Source organism: Carassius carassius, chromosome 46 (genome assembly GCF_963082965.1).
Source record: "Carassius carassius chromosome 46, fCarCar2.1, whole genome shotgun sequence".
NCBI classification, from domain to species: domain Eukaryota; kingdom Metazoa; phylum Chordata; class Actinopteri; order Cypriniformes; family Cyprinidae; genus Carassius; species Carassius carassius.
The window spans coordinates 11,397,327-11,413,636 of record NC_081800.1 but is presented as its reverse complement, the minus strand read 5'-3'; the positions used below and the strand labels follow the sequence as shown (position 1 = coordinate 11,413,636).

Sequence of the window (16,310 nt, the reverse complement as noted above, 5' to 3'; positions counted from 1 at the left end):
CGCGCCCCATTTAACTCAGATTTCATTCCTTCAGTAAACGAAGCAAATCTTCTGTGCCCCTAAATTCATCTCGCATTCTCCAGCGATTCTTACGAGCAGTCTACTCCTCTCCGCGGACGCGATGAGTTTCAGAAAATGCAAGGAGCCGTGTACCAGGTACATCGTGAAGGGGGACACTCATGACAGGTGCGTAGTTTGCCTAGGTTTGCACCACGCACAGATGGCCTGCGGCTCAGAGCACTGCGCTCGAGGGTAGATGTATTTACTGATGTCGCCCCCGTGTCTAACCCCCGCCATGTCACTTCTGCGACTGCCGAGGCACCACATGAGGTGATAGCTTGGGGTGACACGTGCGACATGGATTTCGAGGACAGCTCAGCGCTGGATTATTCTCCACTTCGCTCGCTCTCCCCTACCCTGGCGCAGAGTAAAACTTTTATCGAGCCTGTCGTCTTTTCCAATGAGGATTTACGGCCCACACCGGAGGCATGTAGTGCCATCTCCTTCGGTTGTGGACGCCATGATGACGACGTTTTATCCACCGCGGCTTCGGGGTCTGAGGACTTCGCGGCCGACACTAGCCCTCTCCCTCCTAGTGGACGGAGAGGCGTGTTTCCCCCTCCTACAGCGAGCTGTTGGACGTGGTTTCTCGTGCGGTGGGTAAATTGGGGCTGGAGTGGGAGGTTGAGAAGGCCGAGGCCCAACCTTCTTCTAAGCTGGACGACCGTTTTCTAACTAGTCGGACACCTGTATAGCCCCAGAGGCCTTTACCTTTTTTCCCGGACCTCCACCAGGAGGTTACGAGGTCCTGGAAACAGCCGTTCTCGGCACAGATTACAAACGCTGCGGCTGCGGATTTCGCCACCATTTTCGACATGGCGAACCATGGCTATGCAGCAATACCGGCGGTGGAAGAGACTCTCGCCGAGCACCTCGCGCCTAATTCGGCCGCGGCGTGGAAGTCTCGCCCCCTTCTTTCCTCTAAGGCGTGTCGAGTCACGTCCAGTTTAGTTGGGAAATCCTACATGGCCGCTGGCCAGGCGGCTGCTTCGCTCCACTCTATGGCGGTCCTTCAGGCCTACCAAGCGGAGCTCTTAAAGGAATTAGACGAAGGGGAGGGTATCACACCCGAGGCGGTAAAGGAATTACGGCGGGCAACAGATTTGGCGCTACGTGCTACCAAACATACCTCTCGAGCAGTGGGCCGTTCCATGGCCGGTTTGATCACGGTTGAGCGCCACCTCTGGCTTAATCTCACCGACATCAAGGAAAAGGACAAATCTTTTCTCATGGACGCCCCTGTTTCCAAGGACGGTTTGTTCGGAGAGGCTGTCACTTCAGTGGTGGAGAAATTCAGGGCAGCGAAACAGCAATCAGCCTCTTTCCGCCAGATGATTCCCCGCAGACCCTGGGAGGTTGAACGCCGACAGGCGCCCGCGCGTTCTCGCTCAACCTCCTCTCACTGCCAGCGAGTAGCCTCTCGGGAGGAGCCTTCACCTATGGCGCCCCCTCGCAAAGACTGGGGCCCTAAGGTTTTCCCACCGGCTCAACAACGTCAGCGTAAGAGGTTGAACCTGAGTTTGACGGCTAATGCCTCTCGTTCTCGGCCACGGAATATCAGCTCCTGATCTTTTCGCTGCTTGCCAGGGACTGTGCCCTCCGCTAGAGAGCGCTGTTGGACCGCTTTCGCGCATCCAACACTCTCATTGCAGTCCCCATGCTCAAACTCTGACTGTCTCGCCGCAAACAGCGCCTCGAACAGTATTGGATCGAGCTGTAACGCCAAACGCTCCCTCAGACACTCTGCGCAATCCAGCTTTCAGAATTCGAGGGGCGATTCAAAGGGTCCTGCACAGACGGCCCGTTATGACGGCTCGCACAGCCGCTGCTTTTTCGCTAGTGACAGAGCCCGATGTTCAATCTGTTGGCCTAATTCCTGCCGTGGACACGTTTCAGGATTATGCACAACGAGATGCAACGACTCTTATGCATACACTTCCCCTGTGCACGAACGCCACAAGTTTTTCGTGCCCGGACGTTTTAATGTGTGTGACAGCGTTGCAGGAAACGGACATTTTGAGATCGCTAATATTGTTTCGGGCCGTGTGGGAACGCTTGCCCGGCATTTCTCAATGGGTGTTACGCACAATTTGTCACGGATACAGCATTCAGTTTCGGAAAGGCCCACCCCCTTTCCGCGGAATTCTTTCCACGGTGGTGAAACTGATGGATATAGCGGTGCTGCGACGGGAGATGTCGGCTCTGCTGAACAAAGGGGCTATAGAAGAAGTACACCCCTCTCAAATGGAGTCAGGGTTTTACAGCCGTTATTTTGTGGTACCAAAAAAAGACGGCAGATTACGACCCATTCTGGATTTACGCCGTCTGAATCTTGCACTCAGGCCGAGCAAATTCAAGATGTTGACGGTAAAGTCTATTTTGTCTCAGATTAAACCAAACGACTGGTTTGTCACGATTGATCTGAAGGATGCATACTTTCATATTCAGATCATCAAGAGACACAGGAAGTTCCTCAGATTCGCTTTAGAGGGCAAAGTGTATCAGTACCGCGTTCTTCCCTTTGGCTTAGCTCTAGCTCCCCGTACTTTCTCAAAATGCATGGATTTGCTATCCAGACAGACTCTGGAGCAAGGGGAATGGAGATTGCACCCCCAACCGGTGAATCTCCTATGGCAGATTTCCGGAGAAGCGAAAGTGGATTTATTCGCGTCGAGCATGACTACGCATTGCCCGCTATGGCTCCCCCTTATGCCCTCCATTGCCCCTGGGCTTGGATGCGTTAGCTCACAAACTGGCCCAGGACCAGTTTTTATTCGTTTCCCCCAATTCGTCTGATCCCAGCGGTATTATGTAGAATACGGCCGGACAGAGTGGAACAGTTGCTGCTGGTGGCTCCGCGGTGGCACACACAGCCGTGGTTTGCGGATCTGATCAATCTGTTAGCGGGCTCTCCATGGGAGATTCCCCTCAGACAGGATTTATTATCACAAGCAAGGGGACTGATTTGGCCCCCGAGGCCAGATCTATGGAAACTGTGGGCGTGGCCTCTGAGCGGAGTGAGTTAATATGTTCCGGTCTTTCTGTTAAAACTACCGAGACTATACTGAATTCTAGAGCAGCTTCTACGAGACGCTTATATGCTTTCAAGAGGAGACTGTTTACGACCTGGTGCGAAACTCATGGATCCAGTTTACTGCCCAGTGGCTTCAGTACTGGAGTTCCTTCAGGACCGTTTTTCGGATGGAGTGACACCAGCCACCCTGAAGGTTTACATGGCAGCCATTTCAGCGTACCACGAATATATAGATGGTGCCTCAGTGGGCCGTCATCCACTGGTTTCTCGTTTCATACAGGGTGCGCGACGGCTGAGGCCTTTCTGCCCCGTGCGAGTTCCTTCATGGGATTTATCCATTGTGTTGCATGGTTTATCAGGGCATCCGTTTGAGCCCTTGGAAACTGAACCGGATAAAATCCTGACTCTGAAGACACTTCTTCTTATGGCTTTATCCTCCCTCAAGAGAGTTGGGGATTTACAGGCTCTCTCTGTCTCACCCTCGTGCATGGAGTTTGCACCGGGCTCTGTGAAAGTGTTGTTGCGACCTAGGCCTAATTATGTCCCTAAGGTCGCATCTAATCCCTTTCGCTTTCAGCAGGTGGTCCTGGAGTCTTTATCCCCTGCTGTAGCGGAGTCTGGGGATCTAAGTCTTTGCCCTGTGAGAGCTTTAAAGACTTATGTGGATCGTACTGCCCCATGGCGTGAGTCTGACCAGCTGTTTGTCTGTTTTGGACATAAGAATAAAGGCCATGCGGTTACAAAACAGCGCATGTCCCATTGGCTGGTGGAGGCAATATCCTTAGCCTATGAGGCGCTCGGGCTCGCTTCGCCCTTAGGAGTTAAAGCTCATTCCACGAGAGCAGTGGCTTCTTCTCAAGCTTTTCTCAGTGGATCTTCTATGGATGATATCTGTGCGGCAGGTTGGTCCTCACCGAGCACTTTTATCAAGTCTTACAGTCTGGATGTGAGGATGGCTCCTGGCTCCCGGGTTCTCTCCGCTTGAGCAGATGCTTCCTTGGATCCCTCGGTTACGTATGTAACCATGGTTCCCTGAATAGGGAACGAGATGCTGCGGTCCTGGCTGTGCCATACCTTGATAGCATTCTTCTTCTTCAGTCATGAAATCTGAGTTAAATGGCGCGCGGCACCAGGTATATATGCGTACGCATGCGTGTGGCGGTGCCAAGTGCTATTTGGCCAATAGGATTGGCGGGATGGTATAGGGCTTCAGACATTCGTCACACCGAAGGTGTTCCCATACGTGGTGACGTCACCGCAGCATCTCATTCCCTATTCAGGGAACCATGGTTACATACGCGAGATGTTTTCAGGAATTGTTAAACTTGAACGTATTAGTATCAGAATTATGGATTTGAATATATTACAATATAATACAATTATATTGTTAATATTGCTCTATAAATGAAAAGCTTAACTTACTATCTGGGAAATAAAGCGTTATGTCTTTAAATCCGTACTGTATATAGTCAGTTATTTCTCTGAATAAATTCAGATTTCAGAATGAGCAGTTTGTAGTTTGTTATATATGTTGAGGTCGTGTCCGTCTGATGTTTATCGTGTTCATGTTCGCTACTGTAATGAACGTAGCTTTTTAATAAGTAGGGGAAATTCACGACCTTTAAAAAAACAACCGTTCACATGCCTAGGGTGTTTGCATTGTAATAATGTACAGAAATACTTCCGATTTATAAACGCAGACTTGTTAGGTGATGTTTTCTCATTAAAATCATACAATTTCCTATTAATTCAATAGAACGTTTACGCACACTAGGAATTACCAATATGGCGGCGCGGCGGCTTCACTTTCATGACGTCATGAGCAATCCAGTTCTATATTATAGATCAGTGCTTATACCCCCTATGCTTATACCCCAACTGTCAATGCAGAAATTGTATTGAATTTTTACTTCCGGCACCGGCTGTGGGCGGGACTGTGATGCTCTATATGAGCGCAGCAAAAGTATGAAAATTCCTTTTGTCCTCAGTTTGAAGAAACTATTAATCATTACCTATTTTGAGAAGATACATTTGATAAAGTGAATGATCTTTCCCACTCTCATTTTAAGATATAAAATATAATATGACTATATGCTTTCCAAAAATATTATTTCAGCAAAACATTTTATTAGAAAATGTAGGATTCTCATTTTCACATTTTTCTATTGTTTAGAAATTCATTAAAATCATTTTAATAAGCACTGGTAAGAGCTGTTTGATCTGTTTGTAAAGTATAATTTGCTGAAGAATTATTGCTCTTGGTTTTCTTTATTCTTTCTTTTTCTGTACACGTCTTATATCTACTGTATGCATGTCAATAAAAGCAATCAAAAATATTATTATTATTATTTTACTTTTATTTTTTTTGAGGAAAGTCTGCAGAAGTGAGCTCTTATATAAAAATAGATACCAGTTATCAGATATTTCTGGCTGCAGAATAAATGAAACATATGACATGTACTTCTGTAAATATGGTATTTTTACTATGGCTTCAATGATTGGAAATGTTCAACAACTTCAATCACTTCCTTTCCCATAGAAATTTCTTACATTATTTTACAACTGTTACAAATGCAAAATGAATACATAGAGCAGAGTACATGAAAAAAAGAAAATAAATAATAACTCATCTCATCAACTGCTTTCAACTTGCAATCTTACTGCAACACTTTAAAATGAAATTGAAAAAAATAAATAAATAAAGTGACATACAGCCAAGTATGGTGACCTATACTCAGAATTCATGCTCTGCATTTAACCCAAAACCTTAGGGTTAGGAGTCAATCTCTCTTACCACTAAGCCACGACTTCCCACAAAATTAACTGCACCTTGTGGTCATTGCATTTTCAGCTATAATTTGTAATCAGTAGGGAACCTTAAACCTCTGGATTATTTGCTGTAGGTAATGTTATCTGGTGCATCTTAAAGACATCAAGTGTACAATAATATATATTTTTTAATATTTGTCTCTTTTAACCTTCAACAGTTATTTCACAGTCAAGATTAATTTAGAATTCTTTTTTTAGTATTATTATTAAAAGCTTAAATGTTTCAAAGCTTCAGTGTTTGAACAAGAGGAGTGGCTAGCCGCACACTGATCCACTCAAGACTGGAAGTCTACAAAATTTATTTTATTTTTCAAATTGCATCGTGCAAAAAGGTGCAAAGTGCATGTGGGTTAAAAACAGAATGGACACCAGCAAACGTTTCAGCGCATTGCTATCTTCAGTGCTCATTTAGCAAACAACATTCACCCTTTTTAAGCAAGTCAGCATTTAAGGACAATCAGCTGAATGCAGTTATCTCAAAATCTCAATTGTCTCAAGTAGAATTACAAACAAGTATATATACACATTTCAAATGAACAACTTCCAATGATAATACAGCATTACAGACACACAAAAAGAACGAATATGTTTTACAAAAAACAAGAAAATTCAAGTTCTTCATTCATACCCACAGGAAATAAAGATTTAAGTTCAAAGATCCAAAAAGCCTCCCTTTGCAATAATTTTCTATCTCTATCTCCACCTCTCCTGTGAGGTAGAATCCTCTCGATGCCCAGGAACTTCATGTCAGACAGAGAGTGGTTAGCAGACTTAAAATGACGAAAAATTTAAGATGTATCATCCTGTCTCCTAATGGCACTTGTGTGTTCAATCATTCTTGTGCGTAATGCATGTGTAGTTTTGCCAACATATAGTTGTGGACATGGACAAATGATAATGTAAACAACATATGTACTCTTACAGGTAATCAGTTGTCTAATCTTATACGTTTTTAGTGTACGAGGATGTGTAAATGATTTCCATTTGACATACTTCGTACAAGAAGAGCAATTGTGACATGGAAAATTACCCTGGGCATCGACAAGAGTAGTTGGAGAGGAGATGTGGGTGTCAGCATGGACAAGCTTGTCCCTCAAATTAGAGCTCCTGGAAGAGACAAAAAGTGGTTGTTCACTAAATACATTTAATAACTGGGGATCACTTTGAATAATGTGCCAATGATTCTTGATAATGGTTTTGATATCATTACTCAGTGGACTAAATGTGGATTTAAAAATGCATGAAAAATTCTTATTTCCTTTTTTCATAGTCAAATTTCTCTCCTCCTGTTTTTGTAGGATGGAAACCTTCTGTGCAGTATCAAGCCACTGGTTGGGATAGCCTCGTGATTTAAAGTCCATGTACAAGCTCTGGGCTTTAGACTCAAAGTCTTCTCTCCCAGAACAAATGCGGTGAAGTCTCAAAAATTGGCTGTAAGGTAAACCTCGTTTTAGGGGCATTGGATGAGCACTGTTAGCATGAAGGAGACTGTTCTTAGCTGTATCTTTTCTATAAAGAGAAGAGACTATTTTATTATCCACAATTGATATGAAAGCTTTAGCCTAAGTTCTGCCAGGAAGACTCAATTACTTCGTCACTAATTACCTTCCTCATTATCCAATCACATCTTTATACTTTGGTATAATAGATCGTACTTACACATGTTTGAGTTCACAGATGCTGACGTGATAACAACCTCCACCCTCCCCACCACCACCAGGATGGTCCTGTCCTTACCTCCCAGGGGGGTCGGCTGCGCCCCTGCCTTCGTCTTCAGGCAGGAAATGCAGGTCCGCTACCCTCGGATTACGAACCATGGACGGGGCCTTCTGCCAAAGAAATTTATAATTATGCTTGCTGAGTTGTCAATAAATGTATGCTTCGTACGTTTTATCTCCCGAGTCTTTCTGGTAGAAATAGAAGTGTCCAGGAAATTGACATCAGTGAACCCCACATGATATGTAAATTTAATGGAGGGCCTAAGACAATTCATGTACAAAACAAATGTTTCAAAATCACTTGCAGAACCTTTATAAATGACAAAGCAATCATCAATGTATCTCTTAAACAAAATAATATTGTCCAAGAAAGGGTTATTGTTGAAAACATATTGGTCCTCTAGAAAACCCAAATATAAATTGGCATAGTCGGGAGCCATAGTGGCCCCTATGGCGGTGCCCTCAACCTGCAAATAATATTGATTTTCAAATAGGAAATAGTTTTTAGTAAGTACCATTTCAGCCATTTCAGTGATAAATTTAGTCGGAAGACCCTCATCATCAATGCGCAAATCGAGAAAATGTTCTAAAGCCAGTAGGCCCTCATGATTTGGGATGTTAGTATACAACGAGGTCACATCCATGGTTGCTAATATAGCATACGTCACTGTTGTAGGAGGCAGTTGCCAAGTCCGCGGATCCACAGTTTTGAGTAGCAATTGGGGGGGTTTTGTTGTGAATACCTAGCAACCACAATGATGTCAACGCAAGCTTCCCATATCAGTACTTTTGAATTTGGTTCTCGGTAAACATTTAAATCCTAAGGAATATATTTTAATTCTGACCAGAATCATGGTACGTGTGACTTATTACGATATCTAATCGTAAAGAAGAACATAACAGCTCTGCTGAAGTGAGCCATCAAGACGCTCCAATGCCAGAAGCAGATTAGTGTGCTTGCGCAATAAGTCTCGTTATTGCTGTTTAAAAGAACTCAGTCTGACTGAGACTGTAACTATTGCAAAATAGCTATCTGTAACTGTCTGGGTTTCAGTTAGTGTAGTTTCGCCAGACGGAGGGACGTAACTTCCGGCTTTGGACACCCGTAGGACCAAGTGTCTTATAAAAAACACAAAAACAAAACAGCTCAGGAGTGAGCGGGCACATTAATGTTGCCTCAAGGAAACCCAGATTAGACTCAGTAGTTATGGTTTGAGAGAATTAACACATCAAACTGGCCTAGTCAGTTTGAAGAAATAAACAAACTGTTTTACAGAAATAAACTTTCTTTTTTAATGGAAAAAAACATCTTAAGATGATAGATGTTAAAAAAAATTAACGAAAAAAAAAAAAACCGCTCAAACCAGCCTAAGTTGTTGGTATGTGGTTAGCTCTAGCTGTTCCTCTAGCCTGGTTGTAGCTGGTTTGCAAGTTGTTTTTAGAGCGGTTTTGACCACTTCTTTAGCTGGTCAGGCTGTGAGTCCACCTTAAACCAGCTAAGACCAACTGTTTCTGTTTGCTTCCTACCCCAGCAGAACCTGGTAGCTGGTTTCTAGGAGGTTCAAACTGAAAGACTTACAAAAAAAAATAAAAAAAATAAACCGGTTGCCAGTTTAAAATTATAGTTGATAATCCACATCTGTATTTTCCAGCAGGATTAGAACTGATTCTTCCTTCCTCTGTCAGTGCTCAGGTCTGCGTTCAGCTGTTCCTATAGCTGTGGTTGAGGAGATCCTCCTGAATCTTCCTGCTCATCAGGTGGTGCGAGTCTGTCGTCTGGTGTGTCATGAGTGGAAGGAGCTGGTGGACAGCACTGCACACTGGAGAGAACGCTGTCGGAGAGAGGGCTTACAGCCACAAGATCCTTCCAGAGCCATAGACAGCGGGAGCCAGTTTTACTTCATAACTAAGAAACGACATAACTTGCTCAAGAATCCCAGAGCAGAAGGTGAGCCACATTAGTATCACAGTTATTGCAGTTTTTATAAATATGTTGAATTAGTTTTTATTTTTACTTTAATAATTATTATTTTTGGTTATTAAAACTGTCATTGGAGTTTTAGTTTATTTTAGTACTAAAGGAAAATGATAAGTAGCTTGGCAAGTTTACATATATTTATGTTTATTTCAGGTAACGTTTATTATATTTCAAGTGACATTTTTTTATGGTAAAAATTTCACTTTTAGTTTATAATAACCCTGATTCACATAGATTGGTGTCATTGTGTGAATTTGTACTTCTCTGATGTTCTTATTAGATAAACTTGAAGGATGGAAGATTGTACAGAATGGAGGTGACCGCTGGGTGGTAGAGAAAAATAGGAATCCATTTGTGGATGAGACGGTCACAAAATGTTTTGTAACTTCTTATTGTTACAAACACGCCAGGTTCCACCTCCACACAATCTCAGCGTACACCCTCACCTGAATATTAGATTACCTCCACCTGCTCCTCATCATCCACTCATCAGCGCTGCACTACAAAAGCCACACACACGCACTCAGTCATTGTCCGGTCACGTTCGCAACAAGATCATTCCTGTATGCTTACTATAAGGACTAACTCCTCTTCTACTCTCTCCAGAGATTCTCTCCGAAGAACCCAGTTCCCCGAAGTGTGCGTGTGTGTGGTTCACTGTCCCTCCAAGAAGTCACAGCCCTACCTGCACGGAACCAAACTCCTTCTCACTCCTCACTTCCTGCTTCACTGCTTGTGTCTTTAAAAATAAACATCTTCATCTGTTACCTCCTCAGCTTCCCGAGTGATCCGTAACAGATGACCGGACCAAGACCGACAGGCACAAGCATGAGCCTCACAGACCCATTCCAAGGCCTGGTAGATGCACTCCGTCGAACACTCATGGCAGTCCCAGCATCTCCTCCACCAGCGAGCACTTCCGCCGACCCTGTCATCACTTCCTCACCTGCCGTGCACGCCAGTCCCATGGCCAGGCCGGCGCCCTACTCTGGTTCGGTGGAGGAATGTCTGTCAATGAATATGCCTTGCAGTTTAGGACTCTGGCGGCCTCCAGTGGATGGAACGAACAGGATTTGCTGACGACCCATCGTCAAGGACTGGAACCCCGAGTGTGGTTGCATCTCGCTGCATACGAGGATACCATCGGCCTCGAGCGATTCATCCAGTTATCCATTGCTTCGCCACTCGTATGCAGTCGTGCTTAGAAGAGCACCAGGGCCGGGCGCATTCCTCCACTCCACTCTGCCGACCGGATAACGTCAGCCCCCCAGAACCAGCCAGCGAACCTATGATTGTGGATTCCTACCGCCTCACGATGGCGGAGCGTCAAAGACGGCTGGCCCAGAATCTATGCCTCTACTGTGCAGCTCCGGGGCATACTATAGCAGTGTGCCCCGTCCATCCTCCTCATCCCATGGTGAGTGCCATTCTCCCTTCAAGATACCAAATGAGACCACTCACCACTGTTGTAACACTTACTGCCGCTGATGTATCTCTTCCAGTTTCTGCCCTCCTCGATTCTGGGTCAGCCGGCAACTTCATCTCCGGCGTCCTCTGTCGTCAGCTCAAACTCCCCACTACGGCTACGCCGTCTGCCTACCAGGTCCACACAATCACCGGCAGGCCGTTAAGCAAGAAGTACTTACGTCATTGTGTTGGTCCCATCTCCCTCCGGACTGGACTTCTGCACCATGAGGAGATCCATCTGCTGGTTCTGGAGGAATCCACCGCTGACGTTATCTTAGGGCGCCCATGGTTGGAGCAGCACAACCCCTTGATTTCCTGGAGAACTGGCGAGATCCTGAAGTGGGGCGAAGCCTGTTTTCAATCATGCATCTCCGGTTGTCCCATTCCTGTTGAGCACCCCCCTGAACCACTACCAGTCTACTCCACCTCTATCGAGAGCCTGATCGAGCACCAGTCCATCACCATTCCTCAGTGCTACGCCCCCTTCAGCGACGTCTTCTGCCCTAAGCGGGCCTTCAAGCTGCCTCCACACCGGCCGTGGGACTGTGCAATCGATCTGCTGCCGGGTGAACCAGTGCCAAAGGGAAGGATATATCCCCTATCCGTTCCCGAGGAGAAGGCCATGGAGGACTATATCAAGGAGGCGCTGGCCCAAGGGTATATTCGTCCATCAACCTCCCCTGCTGCTTCCAGCTTCTTCTTTGTGGCTAAAAAGGATGGAGGTTTGAGACCATGCATTGACTACAGAGCTCTCAATAAAATCACTCTTAAATTCCGGTACCCACTTCCCCTCTTCCCTGCGGCCCTGGAACATCTCCGTGGTGCCACTGTGTTCACCAAGTTGGACCTCCGCAGCGCATATAACCACATCCGGATACGTGAGGGGGACGAGTGGAAGACTGCCTTCATCACCCCTACTGGCCACTATGAGTACTGTGTTATGCCGTATGGACTTGTTAACGCCCCCTCTGTATTCCAGGATTTCATTTATGAGGTGCTCCGGGATTTCCTCCACAAGTCCGTCCTAGTGTACATTGATGACATATTGATCTACTCCCGGAGCTTGGCAGAACATCAGCGCCACATTGCGGAGGTCCTGCAACTCCTGAGGGACTACCAGCTCTATCTCAAAGCCGAGAAGTGTTCCTTCCATCAGCCCTCAGTGCAGTTCCTTGGATACATCATCGACCGCAGTGGCATCCGGATGGACGAGGGGAAGGTGAGCGCAGTCAGGGACTGGCCCATTCCTACCACTATCAAGGAGCTGCAACGATTCCTGGGCTTTGCAAATTTCTATAGACAATTCATACACAATTTCAGTACTATCACCAGCCCTCTCACCAACCTTCTCCGCCAAAAGCCCAAATCTCTCTCCTGGACTCCAACAGCCACAGAAGCCTTCCAAGCCCTCAAACCAGCCTTTACGAACGCCCCACTCCTGGTACATCCGGACCCCGATCGACCTTTCGTGGTGGAAGTGGACGCCTTAACCACCGGAGTGGGAGTGGTCCTTTCCCAGCAGCAGGGGAATCCCAGTGGCCTCCATCCATGTGCCTTCTTCTCCCGGAAACTCAACCCGGCGGAGGTAAACTATGACATCGGGAATCGGGAATTGCTAGCCATTAAACTTGGCCTGGAGGAATGGAGACATTCCTCCAGCCTCCTAATAATACCCCGCCGGGTTGCCCACCGGATCACCTTTACATCCCCAGGACACGGCGCACTCCACTCATCCACTCTACACATACATCACTTGGCACTGGTCACCCGGGGGTCAATGAAACCCTCTCGTTGCTACGGGAACGCTTCTGGTGGCCCAACATGGCCTCGGATGTCAGAAGGTACGTGAGTGGATGTACCAGGTGTGCCATGTCCAAAAGCCCTCGCCATCTACCATCAGGCAAACTCCTTCCTCTGCCCGTCCCTAACCGCCTGTGGTCACACCTAGGGGTGGATTTTATAACAGACCTTCCACCCTCTGACAATAATACCTGTATATTGGTTATAGTAGATAGATTTTCTAAATCCTAGATAGATTGTCTTCTTCCTCTAAGGGGCCTACCTACAGCCATGGAAACGGCTGAATTGATGTTCAACAATGTCTTCAGGTACTTCGGCATCCCAGAAGATATCGTGTTAGATCGAGGCCCCCAGTTCATCTCCCGGGTGTGGAGAGCATTCCATTCCCTCCTAGGTGTGGCCATCAACCTGTCCTCTGGCTATCACCCCCAGTCAAACAGGCAGACGGAGAGGAAGGTCCAGGAGATCGGACGCTTCCTCTGTACCTTCTGCCACAGCCACCAGAACTCCTGGAACCAATTCCTGGGGTGGGCCGAGTACGCACAAGACTCCCTCCGTCAACCCACCACCGGACTCACCCCCTTCCAGTGCGTACTCGGCTACCAACCACCTCTGTTCTCCTGGTCTGGAGAGCCCTCGGATGTCCCTGCCGTTGACTACTGGTTCCGGGAGAGCGAGAGGGTCTGGGACGCGGCTCATCACCAACTTCAGCGGGCACTTCGCAGACGCAGGACGACAGCCGACCTTCGCCGGTCTGAGGCTCCCAACTACCAGCCTGGTCAGAAGGTCTGGCTGTCCACCCGGGACATCCACCTGCGTCTACCCTACCGCAAGCTCAGTCCCAGATTCATTGGCCTGTTCACCATCACCCAGCAGATAAATCCGGTCACGTATAAACTCCAGCTTCCTCCTGAGTACCGGATTCACCCCACATTCCATGTGTCACGCCTGAAACCTCACCATCCTTCTGTTTCTCCCTCCACAGAACCTGGCGAAACAGAAGCCCCCCCCCTCCTCTCCTCCTAGATGACGGCGCAGCTTATACAGTCAAGGACATCCTGGACTCCCGGCGGCATGGTGGGCAGCTGGAATATCTAGTGGACTGGGAAGGATACGGTCCAGAGGAACGTTCCTGGGTCCCACGCAACGACATCTTGGATCCCGCCTTACTGGATACCTTCCATTCCATTCATCCCAATCGACCAGCTCCCAGGGGAAGAGGACGCCCACGACGTCGTCGGGGTCCCCGGCCCTCAGGAGCGGGCCCTGGGGAGGTGGGTACTGTTACAAACACGCCAGGTTCCACCTCCACACAATCTCAGCGCACACCCTCACCTGAATATTAGATCACCTCCACCTGCTCCTCATCATCCACTCATCAGCGCTACACTACAAAAGCCAGTAGTATAAAGATCTGTCCAGAAGCTGAAGAGAGTGTTTTTCTGTTTGACTTGCAGGGGCACTGCAATGGTTTCTGGGCCCCCTGAACAGTATATTGATTGAAGCCCCCCTCAGTGTTCTAAAAGGGGGGGCCCTTCAGTACAAATTTTATGTTAGGACCCCTCTCTGACCAAGCCTCATTGTCCGGTCACGTTCGTGACAAGATCATTCCTTTATGCTTACTATAAGGACTAACTCCTCTTCTACTCTCTCCAGAGATTCTCTCCGAAGAACCCAGTTCCCCGAAGTGTGCGTGTGTGTGTGGTTCACCGTCTCTCCAAGAAGTCACAGCCCTACCTGCACGGATCCAAACTCCTTCTCACTCCTCACTTCCTGCTCCTCTGCTTGTGTCTTTAAAAATAAACATCTTCATCTGTTACCTCCTCAGCTTCCCGAGTGATCCGTAACACTTATGGGTACATTTGACAATTTGCAAAGATTTTAGCTTATTTATTTGTCAATATATGATTATCATTCAATCAGCAAGCCAATCCACCTTTGTCCTCAGGTTATGTTTGAAGCAACAGCTGATAGATTTGAAGAAGGAAGGCTACAACGCTGCTTTCATGGAGCAACTACAACCTCATATCAAAATATCAGACTGGTTAGTGTTTGCTCAAACTCTTTTTATGCTCCTCTATCTGAAAAAAAACCCAATATCTTCTTTGGAATATAAAGGACTGTGGCGAGTGGGGCGGGGCCGAGGGACGTGGGAACAAGGAGTGAGGCCGGCAATGATTGGGCAAATCAGTGCCGGCCTCACTCCTTGTTCCCACGTCCCTCGGCCCCGCCCCACTCGCCACAAGGACATTTCTTTAAACTGTCTGTGTTTTGAAAGTCAATGTGCTCCAGTGTTGTTTGGACCCCGTTGATTTTCGAAAGTCTTCTTTTGTGTTCCACAATAAGGATGACATAATGTTCATTTTTGGGTGAACTGTCCCTTTAAATGCAGTACCAGTGTTACTTACAAATCAGGTTCTATAGTGAAAGCACATTAACGTGATGTGTGATCTGCAGGTATGCCCCACGCTTTGATTGTGGGTGTCAGTATGAGATCTTTGTGGAGTTGCTTGATAGGAGGAAAAAACCCATCTGTACTTTTTAGCCTGAGAAAGTTTTTTTCCAACAGTGGAATGATGAGCCATGGTGTTAAGTGAGTAGAATAATGCTAACAGTTCAGTTATTCCCCTATAATCAAACTAACAGTCTAGGTGTCATTGCCTCTGTATTTGTTCTGCTTTATTTCAGATGACACATGTCTTTAAGGATTATGGACCTGGGGTTCAGTTTATCCGCTGTACTCATGGAGGGGTGGATACACAGTATCGGGCAGGCTGGTATGGGATACGGGTCACTAACAGTAGTGTGGAGATTTGTCCAGCTGAAGAAAGATAGTGTCTTACTGCATTTTTGTGCAACAGGCACAAAGGTGCACAAAGGAATTCTAATGATGCAATATGCCATAAAGGAGACATAAAACATTACAAAGCACTTCCGTGAATGTACTTAGTTCTAATAAACGCTGTAAATATGAGGGAACTTAGTCTGCAACTATAAGTACATACATAAACATGCACTAAAGTAATCAGTTTACTTAAGTAATGTTGAAAGCAGTTGATGAGATATTATATCTTTTTTTTCATCTCCTCTATCTATGTATTAATTTTGAATTTGTAACAGTTGAAAAAGAATGTAAGAAATGTAAAGATGATGTGATTGAATCTGTAAGGAATTTTGTGACCTTTTTGCAAACATTTTCAATCATTGAAGCCATAGTAAAAATACCATATTTTCAGATGTACATGTCTCGTGTTTCATTTACTCTGCAGCCAGAAATATCTGATAACGTCATGTCTCCATGAAGATTTTTTTTATATAAGAGCTCACCTTCGCAGACTTTACTCCAAAAAAATAATTGTATTAATTGGTTTTATTGAGATGCATAAATATAAGATATATGTACAGTAAAAAACCCATACAAATA

At 46.1% G+C, this 16,310-nt stretch overlaps 1 protein-coding gene across 1 annotated transcript; it reads left to right on the top strand.

Annotated features, from left to right (window-relative positions):
* Positions 1–9,273: 9,273 nt before the first annotated feature.
* Positions 9,274–16,123, top strand: LOC132129000 (F-box only protein 2-like; the record flags this gene model as incomplete). The annotated part of the gene is made up of 5 exons (XM_059540410.1): positions 9,274–9,589; positions 9,900–9,985; positions 14,835–14,930; positions 15,344–15,479; positions 15,575–16,123. Coding segments are annotated over 4 exons (516 nt in total), but the record flags the coding sequence as incomplete, so codon positions are not given.
* Between the last annotated feature and the right edge of the window lie 187 nt (positions 16,124–16,310).